Raw genomic sequence first — 21,596 nt, forward strand, 5'->3', positions numbered from 1 at the left:
CTCCTCACACTCCTCATGAAATCTAGTCCCTGTCATGCTTTCTTTGTAATTGCATCAATACGTTGGGCCCAGGATAAACCTTCAGAAATGTTGACACCCAAGAATTTGAAACTACTCTCCCTTTCCATTGCTGACCCCTCGATGAAGACTGCTGTGTGTTCCATCAACTTGGTCTTTCTGAAGTCCACAATCGGTTCATTGGTCTAGCTCTGTGCTGAATCAATTGTTTCCAAAAAGGTTGATTTACAAGAGTTAGCAGTGCTCGATTTCCCGATCTGTATGAAAAATTATGCTCTGTCACTCGCTGAAGGACCTTGTATTTTTGGGTTCTGCGATGCTGGTGTTCCTTGTGCAGTAGAACATTGATGCTGAACTTTTTGTGCTACACGTGAAGATGTGAGTTTTAGGCAGACAGGCCAGTGCCATTGGAACTTCCAGTAACTTCAGATAAGGCAGGGATGTTGAAGAAATGAGGCATGGATTTGTTTTTAACATATGTTGGCTTTTTACCCTTCAGAAGAGCAGCCCTGAGGAACGGGAAAGAATAATCAAGCAATTAAAGGAAGAGTTGCGATTAGAGGAGGCCAAACTTGTCCTGCTCAAGAAACTCCGCCAGAGTCAGATTCAGAAGGAGGCCACAATTCCAAAGGTATCTGTGTTCCTCTTGTCTCCTCCACTTTTCCAATCATAGTCGCTTTTAATATTTCTCACAAAATGCATTTATTTATTGTGCCCAAACCATGACAAATCAATTGAACACAGACACCTGAAATGGTACAAAGTGTTGTGATATAGTTCTTAAAAGAATATGGCATCCAGGACCATGGGGTTTCCTGTTCAAAAAGTTCAAACTGACTTTACTATCAAAGTACATGTATGTTGCCATATACAACCCTGAGATTCATTTTGAGCAGACATTCACAATAAATACAAAGAAGCACTAAAGAATTAACTAAAAACTACAAACAAGACAGACAAACAACCAATGTTAAGGAGTAATAATTGTTCCTGAACCTGGTGGTGTGGGTCCTGAGGCTCTTGTATCTGAGATGCTTTCAAAGGGAAGTTAGGTGAGCTCACGAATGGAAAGCTGGTGAAAGGCTGATTGACAGGAAACCCATGAACTACTACATCAGCACGGACTAGGGAGCTTGAAGGGCATTCCTGTACTGAATACAAATAATAGTACATTGAATATAAAACAGTACAGACGGGAACAGGCCATTTGACCCACAATGTCTGTGCCAAACATAATGCTGAATAAGAACATAGTGTTAAGTGAGACCCTGGTCTCCTGTTAATAAGTCATTGGAGCAAAATTGGGCCATTCACCCATTGAGTCTGCTCTGCCATTCCATTGTGGCTGATTATTAGCCCTCTCAGCTCCACCCATTACCTTTGAAGGCCAGACCAATGAAGAACCTATCAAGCTCCACTTTTAATTACTCAATGACTTGAGCTCCATAGCTGTCTGTGGCAATGAACTACACAAATTCACTATCCTTTGGCTCAAGAAGTTCCTCCTTATCTCTGTTCTAAATGGAGATCCCTCTATTCTGAGGTTGTGCCCTCTGGTCCTAGATAGCCCCCACTATGAAAAACATCCTCAACATCAACTCTATTGAGGCCTTTCAGTTAAATTTCCCTCGTTCATTTAAACTCCAGTGCGTACAGGCCCAGAACCATCAAACATTTCTGGTACATTAACCTTTTTATTCCTGGGATAATTCTCGTGAACCTTCTCCGGACCCTCTCCAAATTTTTCATAGATAAGGGATCCAAACTGCTTACACTACTCCCAAGTGCAGTTTAACCAATGCCTGATAAATGCGCAGAATTACATCCTTAGAGAACTGGTGAAAGTCTGATTGGTAGATGGGTTGGCAGGAACATCAGCGAGACTAAAGGGTCTGAAGGCATTCCTGTACAGAATATAAACATTACAGCACAGGAACAGGCTACAATGTTTGCTGAATTGTTTATTGAGACGGACCCTGCTCTCCTGTTAATGAGATTCAAGCAGTAATGTTGTTACTGCAGTTTGTATCATTGCTGACAATTGATTTTACAATTCCATTCCAGAAGCTAGAACCAATCAATTGTAATGAAGGTGGGTAAGGGCCAGAGGGTAGAAAATCTGTGGAATTCATTGCCACCAACAGCTGTGGAAGCCAAGTCATTGAGTATATTTAAGGCGGAGGTTGATTGGTTCTTAATTAGTAAGGATGTCAAAGGTTACTGGGAGAAGGCAGAAGAATGGAGTTGAAAGGAAAAGTAAATGAGCCATGGAGCAGACTCGATGGGCCGAATGGTCTTGTTTCCATTTTAACCTTTGATTACTGCCCACTAATTGATAATGTGTGTTTATCTACACTCTTGAAAATAATTTTGTAATTTTTGAATTAGAATGGTTGCACAGATTTCTGTGGTGCTTACTTCCTGTAAAACTTCTCCTAGATCCATCTATATGCAAAGATTCTGTTAGATCCTGGGAAAGACACAAAAGGCTGGGGGAACTCAGCAGGCCAGGCAACATCTGGGAAAAGAGTACAGTCGCTGTTTCGGGCAGAAACATTAACTGTACTCTTTTGCCAGATGCTGCCTGACCTGCTGAGTTCCTCCAGCATTTTGTGAGTTGCTCGGATTTCCAGGATCTGCAGATTTTTCCCTGTTTGTGGTTAGATCCTGGTTTCTGGATTCTAGATTCAGATTGACACTGGAAGTGGGCAAACTTTTATTGTGATGTGGTAAATAGGTGCCCTCTATTGGTACCACTAAGAAATGCAACCATTGTACACCAATCAGATCTGCACATGCTCACTGTGTTGTGGGAACATGGACCAATCACGTCCAACCCACATCTTAACTGTGTTTACCTGCCTTGATTCTGTAACCTTTGCTTAAATAAAGTTAAACTGATCAAAAATCACATTTAAAATGACAACAGTTGCCTCATCAGTGACTTTCAGTTGGTGTAAAATTCAGCTGTTCCGCTCTGGAATGGTATTGGTGGGGGTGGTGGTAGCATTTTCCAATTCCCTGGCAATTCTAGAATTGGAGATGAGAAACTCTCCCACAGTCCCCAGCATTCATCATTCTCCCTTGCTGCATATTTTCCAAAAATTCAGAAATAATGGGGAAAATCCCACAGGCTCAGAATCTGGTTTATTGTCACGGGCATATGTCGGAAATTTGTTTTGTGGCAAAAGTACATTGCAACGTAATTTAAAAATGAATTACTATAAGTATATATAAAAATTCAATTACTTTAAAAAAACGACAAAGAATAGTTAAGTTGTGTTCATGGGTAGATTAAAATCTGATGGCAGAGAGGAAGAAGCTGTTCCTGAAATGTTGAGTATGGATCTTTAGGCCCCTGTACCCCCTCCCTGTTGATAGCAAATAAAAGAGGGCATGTCCTAAGTGATGGGGGTCCTTAATGATGGGTGTCGCCTTTTGTAGGTTCGCTTGTAGTATCACATAGTATGTCAGTACTCGCCGTGCTGTCACTGAGAATGGCTGCTACATGTGCCTTGTCCTCTGTTACGTGTCCCCCTGGCAGCAGTCTGCAGAGAAGCAATGGGAGACAGTGATGACAGGGGAACAAGGGGGAAATTCAAACTCTGAGTTTTGTAAATGACACGATAGAGTGCTTGTTGTAAAAGCCCCTGGGGGGTGGCTGTCTGTTTACAATGGTTAAGTTGCTCACCTTGTTCTCTTTCACTGCCAGCTATTGCCTTAAAAACCTTCTCGTGACTTGCTTAAGCTGCATATGAAACGTTTGAAGAGGTATCTTGTTCTAAACACTAGCCTTTTACATAAATCTCTTTACTGGCCTTGTTAATATGAATTATGCAAACTGTATAAAAGTTTCATATTTATCAGAATCGGGTTTAATATCACTGGCATATATTGTGAAATTTGTTATTTTGTGGCAACAGTACATTACAATATATAATAAAGCTATATATCACAATAAGATGGATATAAAAATTAAATTAAGTAGTGGTAAAAGAAATATATACACATACATACATATATGTATGCGTGTGTGTATGTGTGCAAAAAGAGACCAAGCAAAAGGAAAAATCATAAAGTGTTCATGGGTTCCTTGTCCATTCATAGTTCTGATGGCAGAGTGGAAGAAGTCATTCCTGAAATGAGAAGTGTCTATCTTCAGGCTTCAGTACCTTTTTCAGTGCCATCCAGGGCATGTCCTGGGTGATGCAAGTCTTCAATGATGGTTGATGCTTTTTTGAGGCATCACCTTTTAAAGGCGATTTTTGCTTGGATGCTGCTTTTCGCTCATGGTATTTGAACGTGAGCAGAGCATTCCTCTGGCAATGATATCGACCATGGCAATAGATACTGCGAGCAAGTTGTTGAAGTAGTTCTGAGGTGAGGAGAATTGTAGCATTGTATCGATGGGAGTGAGCGGTGAGTTTTCCACATTATCTGCTTTATTATTACTGTCTCTAGAACATAGAAAAGTGCAGCACACAGTACAGTCCTACTGCAGGGAAACAGGGCCTTCAGTCCAACTCATCCATGCCCAACAAGCTAGTCTCATCAGCCCACAACCCTCTAAATCTCTCCTATCCATGCAATTAACTGGGTGGTTTTTAACTGTTTCACCTCAACCATTATTTACTTTATTTAGAGATACAGCCCTTCCGGCCCTTCGAGCCATGCGCCAGCAACCTTCAATTTAACCATGACCTAATCACAGGACAATTTACAATGACCAATCAACCTACTAACCAATACATCTTTTGACTGTGAAAGGAATTCAGAGCACCCAGAGGAAACCCATGCTTTCTACGATAAGACGTGCAGACTTCTTACAGTGTACGTCAGGTTGAACTCCAAACGCCCAGAGCTGTAATAGCATCGCACTAATCGCTACGCCATCATGGCGCTCATTCCCAACAACCACCAGCCTGAAAAAGCCACCCCTGTTGTCCATTTTAAATCTCCTGCCTCTGATCTTAAACCTATGTCCTCTTGTTTTCAACAGCCCTTCCCTGGGAAAAGAATTATGTGCTTTCACCCTGTGTTTGCCTCTATGAGATCACCCTTCAAACTCCAATGTTTTAGGGGATAAAGTCCTCAGCTATGCAATCTGTCATCATAATTCAGGCCAGGCAACTCCTGGTAAATCTTCCCTGCACATTTCCTAGTTTCATAACATCCTTAAGGTTGAAAACACTGTTGGATTGAGAAATTCATCCAGTGATCTCCACTGTGATGTTAGCCACAGCCTGTTTTATCATCGGGTGAAGAAGGGACGTTCCATCGGTGAGTGACATCAGTTTTGTGGGGCCTCATGCTCATATTTTCTGTGTGTAGAGATGGAGCTCACTGTAGAATTAGAAATCAGTTCGGTGGTTTGGGAATAGTCAGAAATTTCTCTTTTTTTTAAAAAAAAAGATAGGAAGTCAAGGGTAAAAATACTTTTCTAAGCACAAGGAAGATTTCTATGGAAATATTTATTCTTGGGGAAGGATCTCAGATTCAGATAGTAAGTGAATGGGTAATCACGAGGAATTCTGCAGATGCTGGAAATTCAAGCAACACACATCAAAGTTGCTGGTGAACGCAGCAGGCCAGGCAGCATCTCTAGGAAGAGGTACAGTCAATGTTTCGGGCCGAGACCCTTCGTCAGGACTAACTGAAAGAAGAGCTAGTAAGAGATTTGAAAGTGGGAGGGGGAGGGGGAGATCCAAAATGAAAGGAGAAGACAGGAGGGGGAGGGATGGAGCCAAGAGCTGGACAGTTGATTGGCAAAAGGGATATGAGAGGATCATGGGACAGGAGGCCTAGGGAGAAGGAAGAGGTGCGGGGGGTGAACCAGAGGATGGGCAAGGGGTATAGTCAGAGGGACAGAGGGTGAAAAAGGAGAGTGAGAGAAAGAATGTGTGTATATAAATAACGGATGGGGTACGAGGGGGAGGTGAAGCATTAGCGGAAGTTAGAGAAGTCAATGTTCATGCCATTAGTGAATGGGTAACTAAGTTAGGCCAAGCAGGTGTGACCTTGCTCTCTTCTGAGTGCTGGTGGAGGTAGTGTCCAGTGAGGAAAGAAAGATGGTGGACAGCTGAAAATGATGGATCAAGGTCTGGAGGTTCTGTGTGGTACAGTGAACAGGACCAGTGTCCTCACTTTAGGATCAGCATTTAATCCAGTTTCAGCAAGGGGAAATGATTTACTGTTCTCAGATACAATCCTTCAGACCTGAGGACAACTTAGAACATAGAACAGCACAGTACAGGCCATTCGGCCCCGATGTGCCAACCTTTTAGCCAACTCCAAGATCAATCTAACTCTAACTCTTTCCTCCCACATAACCCTCCATTTTTCTGTCATCCATGTGCCTGTCTAAGAGTGGTGAGTGCATGGAATGGGCTACCTGTGATGGTGGTGGAGGCGGATACAACAGGGTCTTTTAAGATAGCTTAAAAAATAAAGGCTATGGGTAACCCTAGGTAATTTCTAAAGTAAGTACATGTTCGGCACAGCATTGTGGGCCGAAGGGCCTGTAATGTGCAGTAGGTTTTCCATGTTTTTCTATCACCCTGGCAGCACTTTCAACGCACCCACTACTCTCTGTGTAAAACCCTACCTCTGACATCGCCCTATATTTTCTACCAATCACGTTATTATTTCTTCTCATGTATTAGCCATTTCTGTCCTGGGAAAAAGTGGCTGTCCATACTGCCAATGCCTCTTATCGTCTTGTACACCTCTATCAAGTCACCTCTCATCCTCCCTCTCTCCAAAGAGAAAATCCCTAGTTTGTTCAGCCTATCCTCAAAAGAAATGCTCTCTAATCCAGACAGCATCCTGGTAAATCTCCTCTGCACCCTCTCTAAAACTTCCACGTACTTCCTATAATGAGGTGACTATAACTGAACACGATACACCAAATGTAGTTTAAGATTCAAGATTATTTAATGTTATTTCCAGTACATAAGTACAAAGGAGAACAAACTAATTATTTCAGATCCAACGTAACACAAAAAAGCTGAAATAATTTTAAAAAACACAAATAACTGTATAAATACATAAGATAGCTTATATACACATACTGATTGTATGTGCATAAAGTGACGCTAAGCTCGGGAGTGTCTGTATGTAAGGTGACTGACAGGAAATGATAAAGCAGTTGTGGTTGGGTGTGTGCAGAGTTTTAAGGAGCTGTGACATTACCTCGTGGCTCTTGAGCTCAATTCCACGAGTATTGCAGGCCAGCATACCCATACACCTTCTTAACCACCCAGTCAACTTGCTTGGCAACTTTGATACTGCTGATCTGGATGCTGGGGACCGTAGAGATGGTGAGAAATTGGGAAGATTCAAGTTGATGAATGCTGATTGGATTGGAAGATGTATTACGTTTGTTATTTTAACAACTGACCTATCCAGCCTGATGCACTTGAGTGATTTCAACAGAATATCTCTTCAAACAGGCAATGTGTTTCTGTTCTTTTTGCTCCTTGGCTTTCTCATGTGTGTTTGTGCTTCTTTCCAATATCTCTTCCCAGCCTGCTGTCTCGACAGGCAATGCCTTGGCCACCCCACCCCCGCTGGTCCGGGGAACGCTGCATGTTCCCACTGGCAAACCCAACTTCCAGGTTAGTGTAGCAACTGGGGCCTTGCCAGCATCTGGGATTGAGTGTCGAATCTGGGGAATGGGTGGGGTGGTGTGGTGGTGTAAGGGAGCTGCAATTAAGGTGAACTCCTGTCAGGGTAAATGGGGTTGATGAGCAAGCAGACTTCTCTTTAGTGTCAGGGGCTTGCATTGCAGGACCCAGCGCATGTTAGTCTAACAACAAAAACTGACAGTGAATCAGAATCAGGTTTAATATCACCAGTTTTTATATGTTGTGAAATTAATTTTTTTTGCAGCAGCAACACATTGTTATATATGATAATAATAAAAATACTATTAAATTACAAAGAGAAAATATAAAAAATAAAGTAGTGCAAAATGAGCAAAAAAAAAGAGATAATATTCATGGGTTTATTATTCATTCAGAAATCCAATGGCTGGTTCTGAAATGTTGAGTGTGTGCCTTCAGGCTCCTGTACCACCACCTTGATGGCAGCAGAGAAGAAGGCGTGTCCTGGGTGATGGGGCACCTTAATGATGGATGTTGCCTTTTTGAGGCATTGCTTTCTGAAGGTGTCCTCAGTGCTGGAGAGGCTGGTGCCCATGATGGAGCTGGCTGAGTTTGCACCTTTCAGTGGCTTTTTCCAGTTGTGTGCAATGGCCCCTCCAAACACCATTGACGCGAGAGAGATAGCAGAAATTAGTCAGCCATTGCAAGGCTGAACATAAACTGGAAGATTGCCTAATCACCAGAATCTTCAGACAGAATGGAAGTCATCATCACCCCTTCATGCATGTGTTGCATCAACAGTGTTATAACTCAAATTTCATGGTGTTGCAATGAATTGAATTCTGGAGATCTATGCAATTCTCTTCTAATTTTGGACCTTGAATGGAGACTGAATTTTGAGCTCTTTAACTGGTGGGTACAGGTTGGTAGTAACCTGAAGGCCAACTTATTAAAATTCTATCAACTTGAGAGGATTCCTTCAAGTATTCATGGCATTTCAGCTTAATAGCAGCCCTACATATAATTTCAAATATTAGAAACATAGAAAACCTGCAGCACAATACAGGCCCTTCGGCCCACAAAGTTGTGCCAAAATTGTCCTTACCTTAGTACTACCTAGGCTTACCCATAGCCCTCTATTTTTCTAAGTTCCATGTATCCACCCAGGAGTCTCTTAAAAGACCCTATCGTTTCCACCTCCACCACCACCACCACCGGCAGCCCATTCCATGCACTCATCACTCTCTGTGTAAAAAAACTTAACCCTGACATCTCCTCTGTACCTACTTCTAAGTACTTTAAAACTATGCCCTCTCATGCTAGCAATTCAGCCCTGGGAAAAAGCCTCTGACTGTCCATATAACAATTCCAGCACGGAAACAGGCCATCTCGGCCCTTCTAGTCCGTGCCGAACGCTTACTCTCACCTAGTCCCATCTACCTGCACTCAGCCCATAACCCCCCATTCCTTTCCTGTCCATAAAATCAAACTTGCCTCTACCACTTCTACTGGAAGCTCATTCCACACAGCTTCTACTGTCTGAGTAAAGAAGTTCCCCCTCGTGTTATCCCTAAACTTTTGCCCCTTAACTCTCAACTCATGTCCTCTTGTTTGAATCTCCCCTACTCTCAATGGAAAAAGCCTATCCATGTCAACTCTATCTATCCCCCTCATAATTATAAATACCTCTATCAAGTCCCCCCTCAACCTTCTACGCTCCAAAGAATAAAGACCTAACTTATTCAACCTTTCTCTGTAAATTAGGTGCTGAAACCCAGGTAACATTCTAGTAAATCTCCTCTGTACTCTCTCTTATTTTGTTGACATCTTTCCTATAATTCGGTGACCAGAACTGTACACAATACTCCAAATTTGGCTTTACCAATGCCTTGTACAATTTCAACATTACATCCCAACTCCTCTACTCAATGCTTTGATTTATAAAGGCCAGCATACCAAAAGCTTTCTTCACCATCCTCTCCACATGAAGATTCCACCTTCAGCGAACTGCACCATTATTCCTAGATCCCTCTGTTCTACAGCATTCCTCAATGCCCTACCATTTACCATGTATGTCCTATTTTGATTAGTCCTACCAAAATGTAGCACCTCACTCTTATTAAATTCAATAAGAGTGAGGTGTTACATATAATGTGGAATTTAAGAGCATTAAATCTGCCATCTTTCAACCCACTCTTCTAACTAGCTCAAATCTCTCTGCAAGCTTTGAAAACCTACTTTATTATCCACAATGCCACCTATCTTAGTATCATCTGCATACTTACTAATCCAATTAACCACCCCATCATCCAGATCATTAATGTATATGACAAACAACATTGGACCCAGTACAGATCCCTGAGGCACACCACTAGTCACCGGCCTCCAACCTGGCAAACAGTTATCCACCACTACTCTCTGGCATCTCCCATCCAGCCACTGTTGAATCCATTTTACTACTTCAATATTAATACCTAATGATTGAACCTTCCTAACCTTTCCTGTGGAACCTTGTCAAAGGCATTACTGAAGTCCATATAGACAACATCCACTGCTTTACCCTTGTCAATTTTCCTAGTAACCTCTTCAAAAAACTCAATAAGATTTGTCAAACATGACCTTCCACGTACAGATCCATGTTGACTATTCCTAATCAGACCCTGTCTATCCAGAGTTACAAAATACACGTGGACTAAGATGTTAACTGTCCTGTGCTATCAATCTGTGTCTATCCAGATAATTATATGTACCATCTCTAAAAATACTTTCCATTAATTTACGCACCACTGATGTCAAACTTAGAGGCCGATAATTGCTAGGTTTACTCTTAGAACCCTTTTTAAACAATGGAACCACATGACCAATAGGCCAATCAATCCACATGATCAATGCCTCTCATTATCTTGTACACCTCTATCAGGTCACCTCTCATCCTCCATCGCTCTAAGGAGAAAAGGCCGAGTTCACTGAACCTGTTTTCATAATGCATGCTCCCCAATCCAGGCAACATCTTTGTAAATCTCCTCTGCACCCTTTCTATGGTTTCCACGTCCTTCCTGTAGTGAAGCAACCAGAATTGAGCACAGTACTCCCAAGTGGGGTCTGACCAGGGTCTTATATGGCTGCAACATTACCTCTCGGCTCTTAAACTCAGTCCCACGATTGATGAAGGCCAATGCACTGTATGCCTTCTTAACCACAGAGTCAACCTGCATAGTAGCTTTGTGTGTTCTATGGATTCGGACCCCAAGATCCCTCTGATCCTCCACACTGCCAAGAGTCTTACCATTAATACTATATTCTGCCATCATATTTGACCTACCAAAATGAACCACCTCACACTTAGCTGGGTTAAACTCCATCTGCCACTTCTCGGCCCAGTTTTGCATCCTATCAATGTCCTGCTGTAACCTCTGACAGCCCTCCACACTATCCACAACACCCCCAACCTTTGTGTCATCAGAAAATTTACTGACCCATCCCTCCACTTCCTCATCCAGGTCATTTATAAAAATCACAAAGAGTAAGGATCCCAGAACAGATCCCTGAGGCGCACCACTGGTCACTAACCTCCATGCAGAATATGACCCGTCTACAACCACTCTTTGCCTTCTGTGGGCAAGCCAGTTCTGGATCCACAAAGCAATGTCCCCTTGGATCCCATGCCTCCTTACTTTCTCAGTAAGCCTTGCACGGGTACCTTGTCAAATGCCTTATCAACTACATCTCCGGCTCTGCCTTCTTCAATGTGTTTAGTCACATCCTCAAAAAGTTCATTCAGGCTCGTAAGGCACGACCTGCCTTTGACAAAGCCATGCTGACTATTCCTAATCATATTATGCCTCCCCAAATGTTCATAGATCCTGCCTCTCATGATCTTCTCCATCAACTTACCAACCACCAAAGTAGGACTCACTGGTCTGTAATTTCCTGGGCTATCCCTACTCCCTTTCTTGAATAAGGGAACAACGTCTGCAACTCTTCAATCCTCCCAAACCTCTCCTGTCCTCATTGATGATGCAAATATCATCACCAGAGGCTCAGCAGTCTCCTCCCTCGGTTCCCACAGAAGCCTGGGGTACATCCCGTCTGGTCCCAGTGACTTATCCAACTTGATGCTTTCCAAAAGCTCCAGCACACCCACTTCCTTAATATCTACATGCTCAAGCTTTTCAGTCCACTGTAAGTCATCCCTACGATCGCCAAGATCCTTTTCCGTAGTGAATACTGAAGCAAAGTATCCATCAAGTACCTCCGCTATTTCCTCCGGTTCCATACACACTTTTCCACTGTCACACTTGATTTGTCCTATCTCTCACGTCTTATCCTCTTGCTCTTCACATGCTTGTAGAATGCCTTGGGGTTTTCCTTAATCCTGTCTGCCAAGGCCTTTTCATAGCCCCTTCTGGCTCTCCTAATTTCATTCTTTAGCTCCTTCCTGCTAGCCTTATAATCTTCTAAATCTCTATCGTTAGCTAGTTTTTTGAACCTTTTGTAAACTCTTCTTTTCTTCTTGACTTGATTTACAACAGCCTTTATACACCACAGTTCCTGTACATTGCCGTCCTTTCCCTGTCTCATTGGACCGTATCTACGCAGAACCCCACGCAAATATCCCCTGAGCATTTGCCATATTTCTTCTGTATGTTTCCCTGAGAACATCTGTTTCCAATTAATGCTTCCAAGTTCCTGCCTGATAGCCTCATATTTCTCCTTACTCCAATTAAACGTTTCCCTAACTTGTCTGTTCCTATCCCTGTCCAATGCTGTGGTAAAGGAGATAGAATTGTGATCACTATCTCCAAAATTGTGGAAGAAAAGTACACACGTGGAAAGGAGAACAAAATAATTGTTACTGTGGATCTGATACAGCTCAAAAAAACTTAATGAATATAAATATGTAACATACATAAATGGACTGTATGTCCATAAAATGACTCTAGGCACTGGAGTGTCTACTCTAACAGGAAATGGTTAAGTAGTGATGGTTGGGGTATGGAGGGGTGGGTACAGCAGGTATTGCAGTGTACTTTGTTCAACCCTAGTAAATGGGGACATGTGAGATGGTGGATCTTTAAAGTTCTACAGTATGCATCAGTATCTATCTATTGCAGGACGAAAACACTGAAATGGTGAAAATTCAACATTTGACAAGTGTTCTTCACCACCTTTTTGGCCACCTGAGTGTCTCAGCACTCAGGATGGTGGGGGTCCTTGATGATGCATGCTGCTTTCCTGCGACAGCACTCCATGTAGATGTGCTCATTGATGGTGAGGGCTTTACCACCATGGACCTGCAGTGGGTCTGGGCTGGGAAAAGCTGATGGCAGTGAACTCTTTTTTTTCCTGGGTTGAAAATAACTTCCCCTGTTGCAAGAATTCAGGTAATGGGGCTGTAAAAGTCTCTACAGCAAGAACATAAGACATTGCTTTATAAGTTATTGGTACTGGCACTGGAGAGGGTTCAGAGGAGGTTCACAAGAATGATTTCAGGATTGAAAGGGTTAACATATGAAGAGATTCAGATGGCTCTGGGCCTGTTTTCACTGGAGTTTAAAAAGTTGAGTGGGGGATTTCATTGATACTTATGGAATATTGAAAGGCCTAGTTAGAGTGGACGTGGTGAGGATGTTTCCTATTTTGGGAGCGTCTACGACCAGAGGGCACAACCCAGAATTGAGGCAAGCCCATATAGCCAGAGGGTAGTGAATCTGTAAAATTCATTGCCACAGACAGCTGTGGAGGCCAAATTATTGAGTATATTTGAAGCGGAGGTTGATAGATTCTTCAGTCAGTGTGTCGAGAGTTATGGGGAGAAGGCAGGAGAATGGGGTTGATGGGGAAGTAAATTATTCATGGAAAGCTGGTGCAGGCTTGTTGGGCTGAATGGTCTAATTCTGTTCCTATGGCTTGTGGTCTTATAAGAGGAACAGCAATTGCTCGAGGCCTTCAACTAGGTAATGTACCATACAGAGAGGGAGGAGGAAGCCGAATGGCTTCCTGGCAAGGTTGCAGTTGTGGTTTGGGAGTTGTGTGTCCCAGTTTCTCTCCCTGGGGAAATAGCTGATGAGAGATGGAGCATTCTCACTGGTTGCATCATTATCTGCTATGGGTACTCCAATGCGCAAGCTATCAAGAGGCTGCAGAGGGTTGTAAGCTCCACCAGCTCCATCATTAAAGTCCAAGGTAGAGATGTACTGCCACTTGGCAGTGTGCGGGTTTAATAAATATATCAGCTGTTGCTCTGCGGTGGCTGCTGTACTGTGCAGAGTACAAAGAGCTTGACGGCTGCACCTATTTCCCTTTCATTCATCAAAAGCGAATTTATAAAAACAAAGGACAGGATCCTAGGAATGAATTACTGGGATGCACGATGTGGCAGAGAGGCACAAGAAATAGAGTGGCCCTCCATGGGTTGGGGTCGACAGTGGATGTTGCTTCCTAGTTGTCAAGTCGATAGGCAAGCCAGGGCAGTATGAAATGGAGAGCAAGCTGTTGCCCATGCAGCAGGCGCCCCCTCTACACACAGCTGATGAATCCAATGGAACGACAGAGACCAATACAGTTCGGCACCAGCAGCATCACAGGAGCTGCCAGTCAGTATTGTACTCAATGTAGGCCTGCCTTAGGGACTCCAGCTCCAGATTTTCTTTGGGGTTTACTCCCAAAGCCTTCCCCATGAGTGGTTATAGCTGCAAGGCAGCAGAAGTTTGAGATGAGAGTTTTCCTTCTCCTAGATGAGCTGCCAGCCACAGCTGACAAGCCCCATCAGCCTGAAGAAGAAATAGAGTGGGCTGCTAAACGTAAAAAGTGGCCATTGTTGAAGTTAACGATGCAGCATTGGCTTCACTATCCTATCAGTGTTTTGGATCAATGGCAGTCCCACGCAAGATTGAATTGTAGAATTTCAAGGGTCCTTACGATGTGTTTCAGGGGGAATGGATCTGTCACGAGTGCCTGTTAGCCTGAGGTATAAAACTGCCCCGCCCCAGTCTGAACTAAACTGACTCATGTCAGTGGATACAGAACATAGAACAGTACAGCCCAGGAACAGGCACTTCGTCCCACAATGTTGTGCCAAGCCAAAAAAATTAGTCAATAAATTAATCAAATAGTCAACTGAATAATACCCTTCTGCCTACACAATGTTGACATCCTTCCACTTCCCTCACATTTTTGTTCCTTTCTAAACATCTCTCAAAAGTACCCAGGTGGCACGTTCCAGGCACCAACCACTCTGTGTATTAAAAAAAAGTGTGTCCCTCTCATCTCCTCCTTTAAAAATACCCTGTCTCCATAAATGCCTGCACTCTGGTATTAGGTATTTCAACCCTGGGGTAAACCTTGTCTGTTTACTCTATCCCTCTCATAACCTTAAATCTCTATCAAATCTCCCCTCAGTCTCCACCACTGCAGAGAAAGCAACCTAATTTTGTCCAACCTCTCCTTAGATTGTACATGCCCTCTAATCCAGGCAGCTTTCGGGTAAACCTTGTCTGCCCCGTCTCCAAAGCCTCAATGTTTTTCGTATAATGGGGGTGACCAAAACTGTATGCCCAACTAGAAAAGATTTTATGTGAAATAAAAAAAAGGGATGTTTCTGGTTTAAATTGCTATTGGAAAGGTCCTGAATTAATGAGGATTTCGTGGAGTTTCAGTATCTGTCGTTGCTTTTAGAAGTAAGAGTCCAGCCATGGTTCTTACTCAAGTCCTGAATTGTTTTGCCACTGAAAGTATATCTAGTTTGGTTGTGATTGTATCTAATGAAATCAGCATTAATTTCTCTCAGCTGAACTAGAAAACTCTTCCAATTCCCATCCCCAATCCCATTTCGACATGTTGGTCCATGGCCTCTTCTTCTGCCTCGATGAGGCCACTCTCAAGTTAAAGGAGCTATACCTCTTATTCTGTCTGGATTGTCTCCAACCTGATGACATGGATGTTGATTTCTCTAACTTCCGATATTTTTTTCCCCTCCCCGCTTCAATTTCCCACTCTAGCCTGTTACCTCTTCTCCTCATGTGTCTATCACCTCCTCATGGTGCCCCTCCACCTTCTCTTTCTCCCGTGGTCCACTCTCCTCTACTATTAGATTCCTTCTTCTCCAGTCCTTTGAATTTTCCACCTATCACCTCTCAGCTTCATACTTTGTTCCCCTCCACACCCACCTGGCTTCACCTCTCACCTTAAAGCTTGTCCACCTCTACCTTCCTCCACCTTCTTATTCTGGCTTCTGCCCACTTCCTTTCCGGTCCCGATGAAGGCTCTCAGCTCAAAACATCGACTGTTGATTCATTTCCATAGATGCTGCCTGTGCCTGGCTTGCTGAGTTCCTGCAGCGTTTGTGAGCACTGCTCTAATGCTGACATCTCACCCGTGAGTTACACCCATGCATGATGCTGACAGATCAATGTTAGGTTGTTTGTGGTAATGTTAAACAGGGGTCCCCAACCTTTTTTGCACCGCGGACCAGTTTAATATTGACAATATTCTTGCGGACCGGCCGACCAACCGGGGGTGGGGGGGAGTGTTCAGGTAGGGTTAAACTCACCTCAACGTGTCTTTTACAGTTAGGGTTGCCAACTTTCTCACTCCCAAATAAGGGACAAAAGTAGCAGTCAAATCCTGACCAAGGGTCCCGGCCCAGAATGTCAACTGTACCTCTTCCTATAGATGCTGCCTGGCCTGCTGCATTCACCAGCATTTTTTGTGTGTGTTGACAGGATAATTGTGTTTACCCAGAGAAAGACTACCATGACTATGAAGCCTTGCGCGGGCACCTGTGTGCGCATGCGCATATGTGCTGATTTTTTTTTTCCACAACTCGGTTTTGGCTAAATCTTTCCGACTACACTGTACATACATTATTTTTACTTTATATAGGCTGTGTATTTATCATTTCATTAATGCTTTTACTATATGTTAGTTATTTTAGGTTTTATGTATTATTTGGTATGATTTGGTAGGTTATTTTTTGGGTCTGGGAACGCTCAAAAATTTTCCCATATAAATTAATGGTAATTACTTCTTTGCTTTACGCCATTTCAGCATGAAAGGTTTCATAGGAACGCTGTGCCTTAGAGGGGAAATACGGGACAAGGGCGGTCCTGTATGGGACAAACCAATTTAACCCAATATACGGGATGTCCCGGCAAATACGGGACAGTTGGCAACCCTATGTTCAAGTTCAACAGTGCGTGACAGTGAATGAGGAAAGGTGCAGCTGACTCATATCGTTTCCTCGCAGCCCGGTAGTTGGGTACCGCTGATGTTAAACACACAAGCTCTGTCACCCTCACATGGGGGTACAAGTGATCGCAAGAGGCATTTTGTTCCTGACCTGGATTATATTTATTAAGAAATGCTAATCAGGATTAGTTAACCCTTTGCTTCCTTGCTATTCACAGGACTTTGTTGCTCTCCTTTGTGGCCTTAATAGTGATGACAATTCTAAAGTATTGCATTGCCTGTGTAGGGGTGTGGGAGGTATGACCAGGGTTACAAATTCAGAATTGGGTGAAAACTATTACTTTGTGACTGCAGTACAGTATCACAAAACTGATAAAGGTTACAAATAAGTATGTACATTTGCTAGTGAGACTCCAGGAAGTGTAGGTAACTCAGCACTTGCAGGACTATTAATGCCTGAGCACAGCACTTCTATCTTTGTGGGACTTTTTCGGAATCAGAGTTGGGTTGAATAACACCTTCATATGTCGTGAAATTTGTTCACTTTATGGCAGCAGTATAGTGAGATGCAAGATAAATATAGAGGGGGAAAAAAATCTGAATTACAGTACGTGTGTGTGTGTGTATTAAGTAGTTAAGTTAAAATAAGTATTACAAAAAACTAGTGAGGTAGTGTTCATGGGCTTAATGTCCATTGAGAAATCAGATGGCAGAGGGGAAGAAGCTGTTCCTGAATCACTAAGTGTGTGTCTTCAGGCTCTGTACCTCCTACCTGATGGTAACATTGAGAAAAGGGCATGCCCTGGATGGTGGGGGTCCTTAACGATGGACACCGCCTTCTTTTGATCTCGTGCCACTGCCCTCTGCCATAGCAAACAGTGATACAGCCGATCAGAATACTCTCCATTGCTCTCCACAGTACATTTGTATAAGTTTTCAAGTGTTTTAGTTGACAAATCAAATCTCTGAATGAAATATACCCACTGTCTTACCTTCTTTGTAGCTGCGTCAATATGTTGCATCCAGGTGAGGTCCTCAGAGATATTGACACCCAGGAAATTCTCTACTTCTGATCCCTCTATGAGGATTCATTTGTGTTCCTTTGTCTTACCCTGTCCGAAATTCACAATCAGCATTTTGGATTTGCTGACGTTGAGTGCTCAGTTGTCGCTCCGACACCACTCAACTAACTGGTGTATCTCGCCCCTGTACACCCTTTCGTCACCATCTGAAATTCTGCCATCAATGGTTGTATCATCAGCAAATTTATAGATGGTATTTGAGCAATGCCTAACCACACAATCATCGGGGTAGAGAGAGTAGAGCAGTGGACTACACACACATCTCTGTGGTGCAACAGTGTTGATTGCCAGCAAGGTTGTGATGTTATTAACAATCCACACAGATTGTGGTTTTCCAATTAGGAAGTGGAGGATCCAGTTGCAGAGGGAGATACAGAGGCCTAGGTTCTGTAGCTTTTCAATCAAGACTGTAAGAATGATGGTGTTAAGCATTGAGCTCTAGTTAATAAACAACTTCCTGACATAGGTATTTGTATTGTCCAGGTGATCCAAAGCCACGTGGAGAGCCATTGAGATCGTGACTGCTGCAGACCAGTTGTGGCGATAGGCAAATTGCAATGAGTCCAGGTCCTTCCTGAGATAGGTGTTGATTATAGCCATGACCAACCCCTCAAAGCATTTCATCACTGTAGATGTGAGTGCTACTGGACAATAGTTGTTAAGGCAGCTTGTGCTGCTCTTTTTGGGCACTGGTATAATTTTTCTGGATTTAACAAATTTAGCATGTTTTTAGTCCAGAGAAGGTTTCCAGGGATGAAAGGGGTTAAATATGAGGAGTGTTTGATGGTTCTGGGCTGTATTCACTGCAGTTTAGAAGAATGACAGAGGATCTATTGAAACCTATTGAATATTAAAAGGCTTAGATAGAGTGGACGTGGAGAGGATGTTTCCAAAAGTGGGGGAGTTTCAGACCAGGTTGTACAGCCTGAGAATAAAAGCACGTCCATTTAGAACAGAGTTGAGGGGAATCTTTGTTTTGCCAGTGTTTGCTCTGTGGAAGACAAGCTGGATTTTGTTCTTGCCGCAGGCTTGGTCTTGGTACAGGCTTGTTTTTGCTGACAACAGCCAGTCACTAGCAACCTATAGGACATGACACTCAGGAACTTGGTCTATATAATTTTTTTGTGTGACTGTATGTTTACTGCTATCTTATATGTGTTATAGGTACCTTGTGCTGTGTGTGATTGTCAGTACCATGTTTTGCACCTTGACCCAGAGGAATGCTGTTTCATTTGGCTGTATTCATAGGTATGGTTGAATGACAATTAAACTTCAACTTGAACTACAGCTAAACAAAACATTGTCCCTCTGGAGCCAAGGTGCAAAACACAGTAAGCAGAGTCACAGCACGTATAGTTACAGACCAGCACATACAGTCACAAAATAATATAACACAAGTCCCTGAGTGGTATGGTCTGGATTAACAGTTGACAGTATCATGTTACCGACTCCATTACAATAAAACAAGCAGTCATACAAATGTGTGAAGGAGCGTCAGTGAAAGGTAAAAAGTGACCAGTGCAGGATGAGAGTGTGTCTGAGTTGGGAAGTGGGGGAGCGAGAGGCAGCGTGCTCAGAAGTCTAACAACCTGGGGGAAGAAGTTGTTACCCAGCCTGACAGTTCTGGTTCTTAATCTGTAGTACTGATAGCAGGAGTTCAGAGATTGTGGGAAGCATGGGAGGAGTCTTTGACAATGCTGAAGGCACTGCGTGTGCAGCGCTTCTAATGTATGTCCTGAGGGGAGTGAGAGAGACCCTGATGGTGTCTTCAGCAGTCCTCACTATCTGTTGTGATCTGATGCTTTGCATTTCCCACACCAGATCATGATGTAACTGGTCAGGGTAATCTTAATGGTACTCTGGCAGAATGTGGTTCTGGGTATATTGTCGTTAGGCCAGAGTTTAAATGGACTGAAATGTGAGGAAGGCGCATTAGGAATTTATTGTCACTCAGTGTCCAGCCTAAAACACCAATAAAGGCTCCTTGGGGAAAGTGCAGAGGGTGAATGGTGTCCCTAAACTTTGAATCCTGGTACACCCTGGCAAGGTGGGAAATATTGGCAGCGGTACAATAGCTTGTTGTAGTTAGAACCTCTTTCTAAAGGTGTCCACCTGTCTTGCAGGTAACCACTACACGTGCAGTGGGAACAGTAATTCCACCGCCTTTGGTTCGTGGGGGTCAACAGGGGGCCTCAAAGCTTGGTTCTCAGCAGAACCCACAGATCGTGATGCCACCATTAGTGAGAGGAGCTCAGGTAAGTGTCTGACTGGGACGGATGCACAACATCCAAATCTTACATCGTTCAATGGAGAAATGTGTCCAGCAAAATCAGTTTATTATTACTGATATATGTTGTGAAATTTGTTGTCTTGCAGCAACAGTGGAGTGGAATATCTGAAAATTACTATAAATTACAATAAGAATGAATACACACACTTTCACACTCACTCATTGGCTCTTTATTAGGTAGTCCTGTACACTTGTTAATGCAAATATCTTACAGCATAGGCAACTGCTGGTCTTCCATACAACCTTCCTGAGGCCTGCGCCCTGGAAACCTTCCAAGGCGCAAATCCACAGTCTCATGAGACTAACGGATGCCTATTTAAGAAAAAATACATAGTGCAAAAAATAGTGAGGTGGTGTACATGGTTTATTGTCCATTCAGAAATCTGATGGTGGAGGGGAAGAAGCTATTCCTGATATGTTGAGTGTGTGTCTTCAGGCTCCTGTATCTCCTTGATGTAGCAATGAGAAGAGGGCATCTCCTGGGTGATGGGGGTCCTTAACAATAGATGCCACCTTTTTGAGCCATCGCCTTTTGAAGATTTTCTTGATGCTGGGAGAGCTAATGTCTATGATGGAACTGGCTGAGTTTACAACTTGCTGCAGCTTTTTCTAATCCTATGCAGTTGCCCCTCTATACCTACATCTTAAGCTGTATGTTTGCAGTGTGTGAAATGATCTCAAGAACCCAGAGAGCTGCTGGTGTTATGATAGCATCAGTGTTACTATGAAATTCTGTGTGAGGTACATAATGAACTTGCTCAAGTTACTTATGGTTGGGTGTGCATGTGTGAATGCAGTGGGTGGGAGAATAATTGACCCCTCTCAGCCCCCTCTCTCACATCCCCCCCCATCTCTCACCCCTCTGTTCCCCAGCTTTCATTCCACTCTCCCTCTCCCACCCCCCATTGGCTGCACTGTTTTGGAATGTATATTGCAGGAATACTGAATAATCATTCCCTTTTATCTCTGCCTTGCTATCATTTCACTCCCCCCACCCATTCATGCACTCCGTCCGTCATTGTCTTACTCTGTTAGCCGATGTCTGTTTCTCAGCAAATCCACACCATCAGACCACACGGCAGCACTGCCCCACCTCCACTGTTACTGGCTCCCAGGGCGTCGGTGCCTAATACTGTACACATCCAGGGCCAGAGGGTTCTACAGCAGGGACTGATCCGTGTGGCCAACGTCCCCAACACCAGCCTGCTCGTCAACATTCCACAGGTAAGCTGCTGCTCGAGGGGAGTCAGGTCCTCCAGTGGTCAGAGCGGGGTGGGTGGGGTTTTCGGGCCGGGGTGGCATGATGCACTGTTATAGAAGGAGTGTAAGGGTTGTGGGCTGAGAGGAAGAGTGAAGTGAAGTAGGAGCTGGAATGTACGTGCTGATTATTTACTCCACTGTGGAAGCTCGAAC

General features: G+C 43.5%; 1 protein-coding gene across 10 annotated transcripts in view; it reads left to right on the top strand.

Moving 5' to 3' along the window:
* gatad2ab (GATA zinc finger domain containing 2Ab) overlaps window positions 1-21,596 on the top strand; it is a 212,835-nt gene that overhangs the window by 162,924 nt on the left and 28,315 nt on the right. For 4 of the 10 annotated variants that reach the window (XM_063032321.1, XM_063032313.1, XM_063032314.1 and 1 more), the window contains exons 5-8: window positions 518-649; window positions 7,545-7,634; window positions 20,017-20,148; window positions 21,219-21,407. In XM_063032321.1, the coding sequence (XP_062888391.1) occupies window positions 518-649; window positions 7,545-7,634; window positions 20,017-20,148; window positions 21,219-21,407 (543 nt within the window). The remainder of the gene's footprint in view (window positions 1-517; window positions 650-7,544; window positions 7,635-20,016; window positions 20,149-21,218; window positions 21,408-21,596) is intronic. The other 6 variants (XM_063032315.1, XM_063032316.1, XM_063032318.1 and 3 more) reach the window with 3 other exon arrangements.

This window comes from Mobula hypostoma, chromosome 24, assembly GCF_963921235.1.
Source record: "Mobula hypostoma chromosome 24, sMobHyp1.1, whole genome shotgun sequence".
NCBI lineage: Eukaryota > Metazoa > Chordata > Chondrichthyes > Myliobatiformes > Myliobatidae > Mobula > Mobula hypostoma.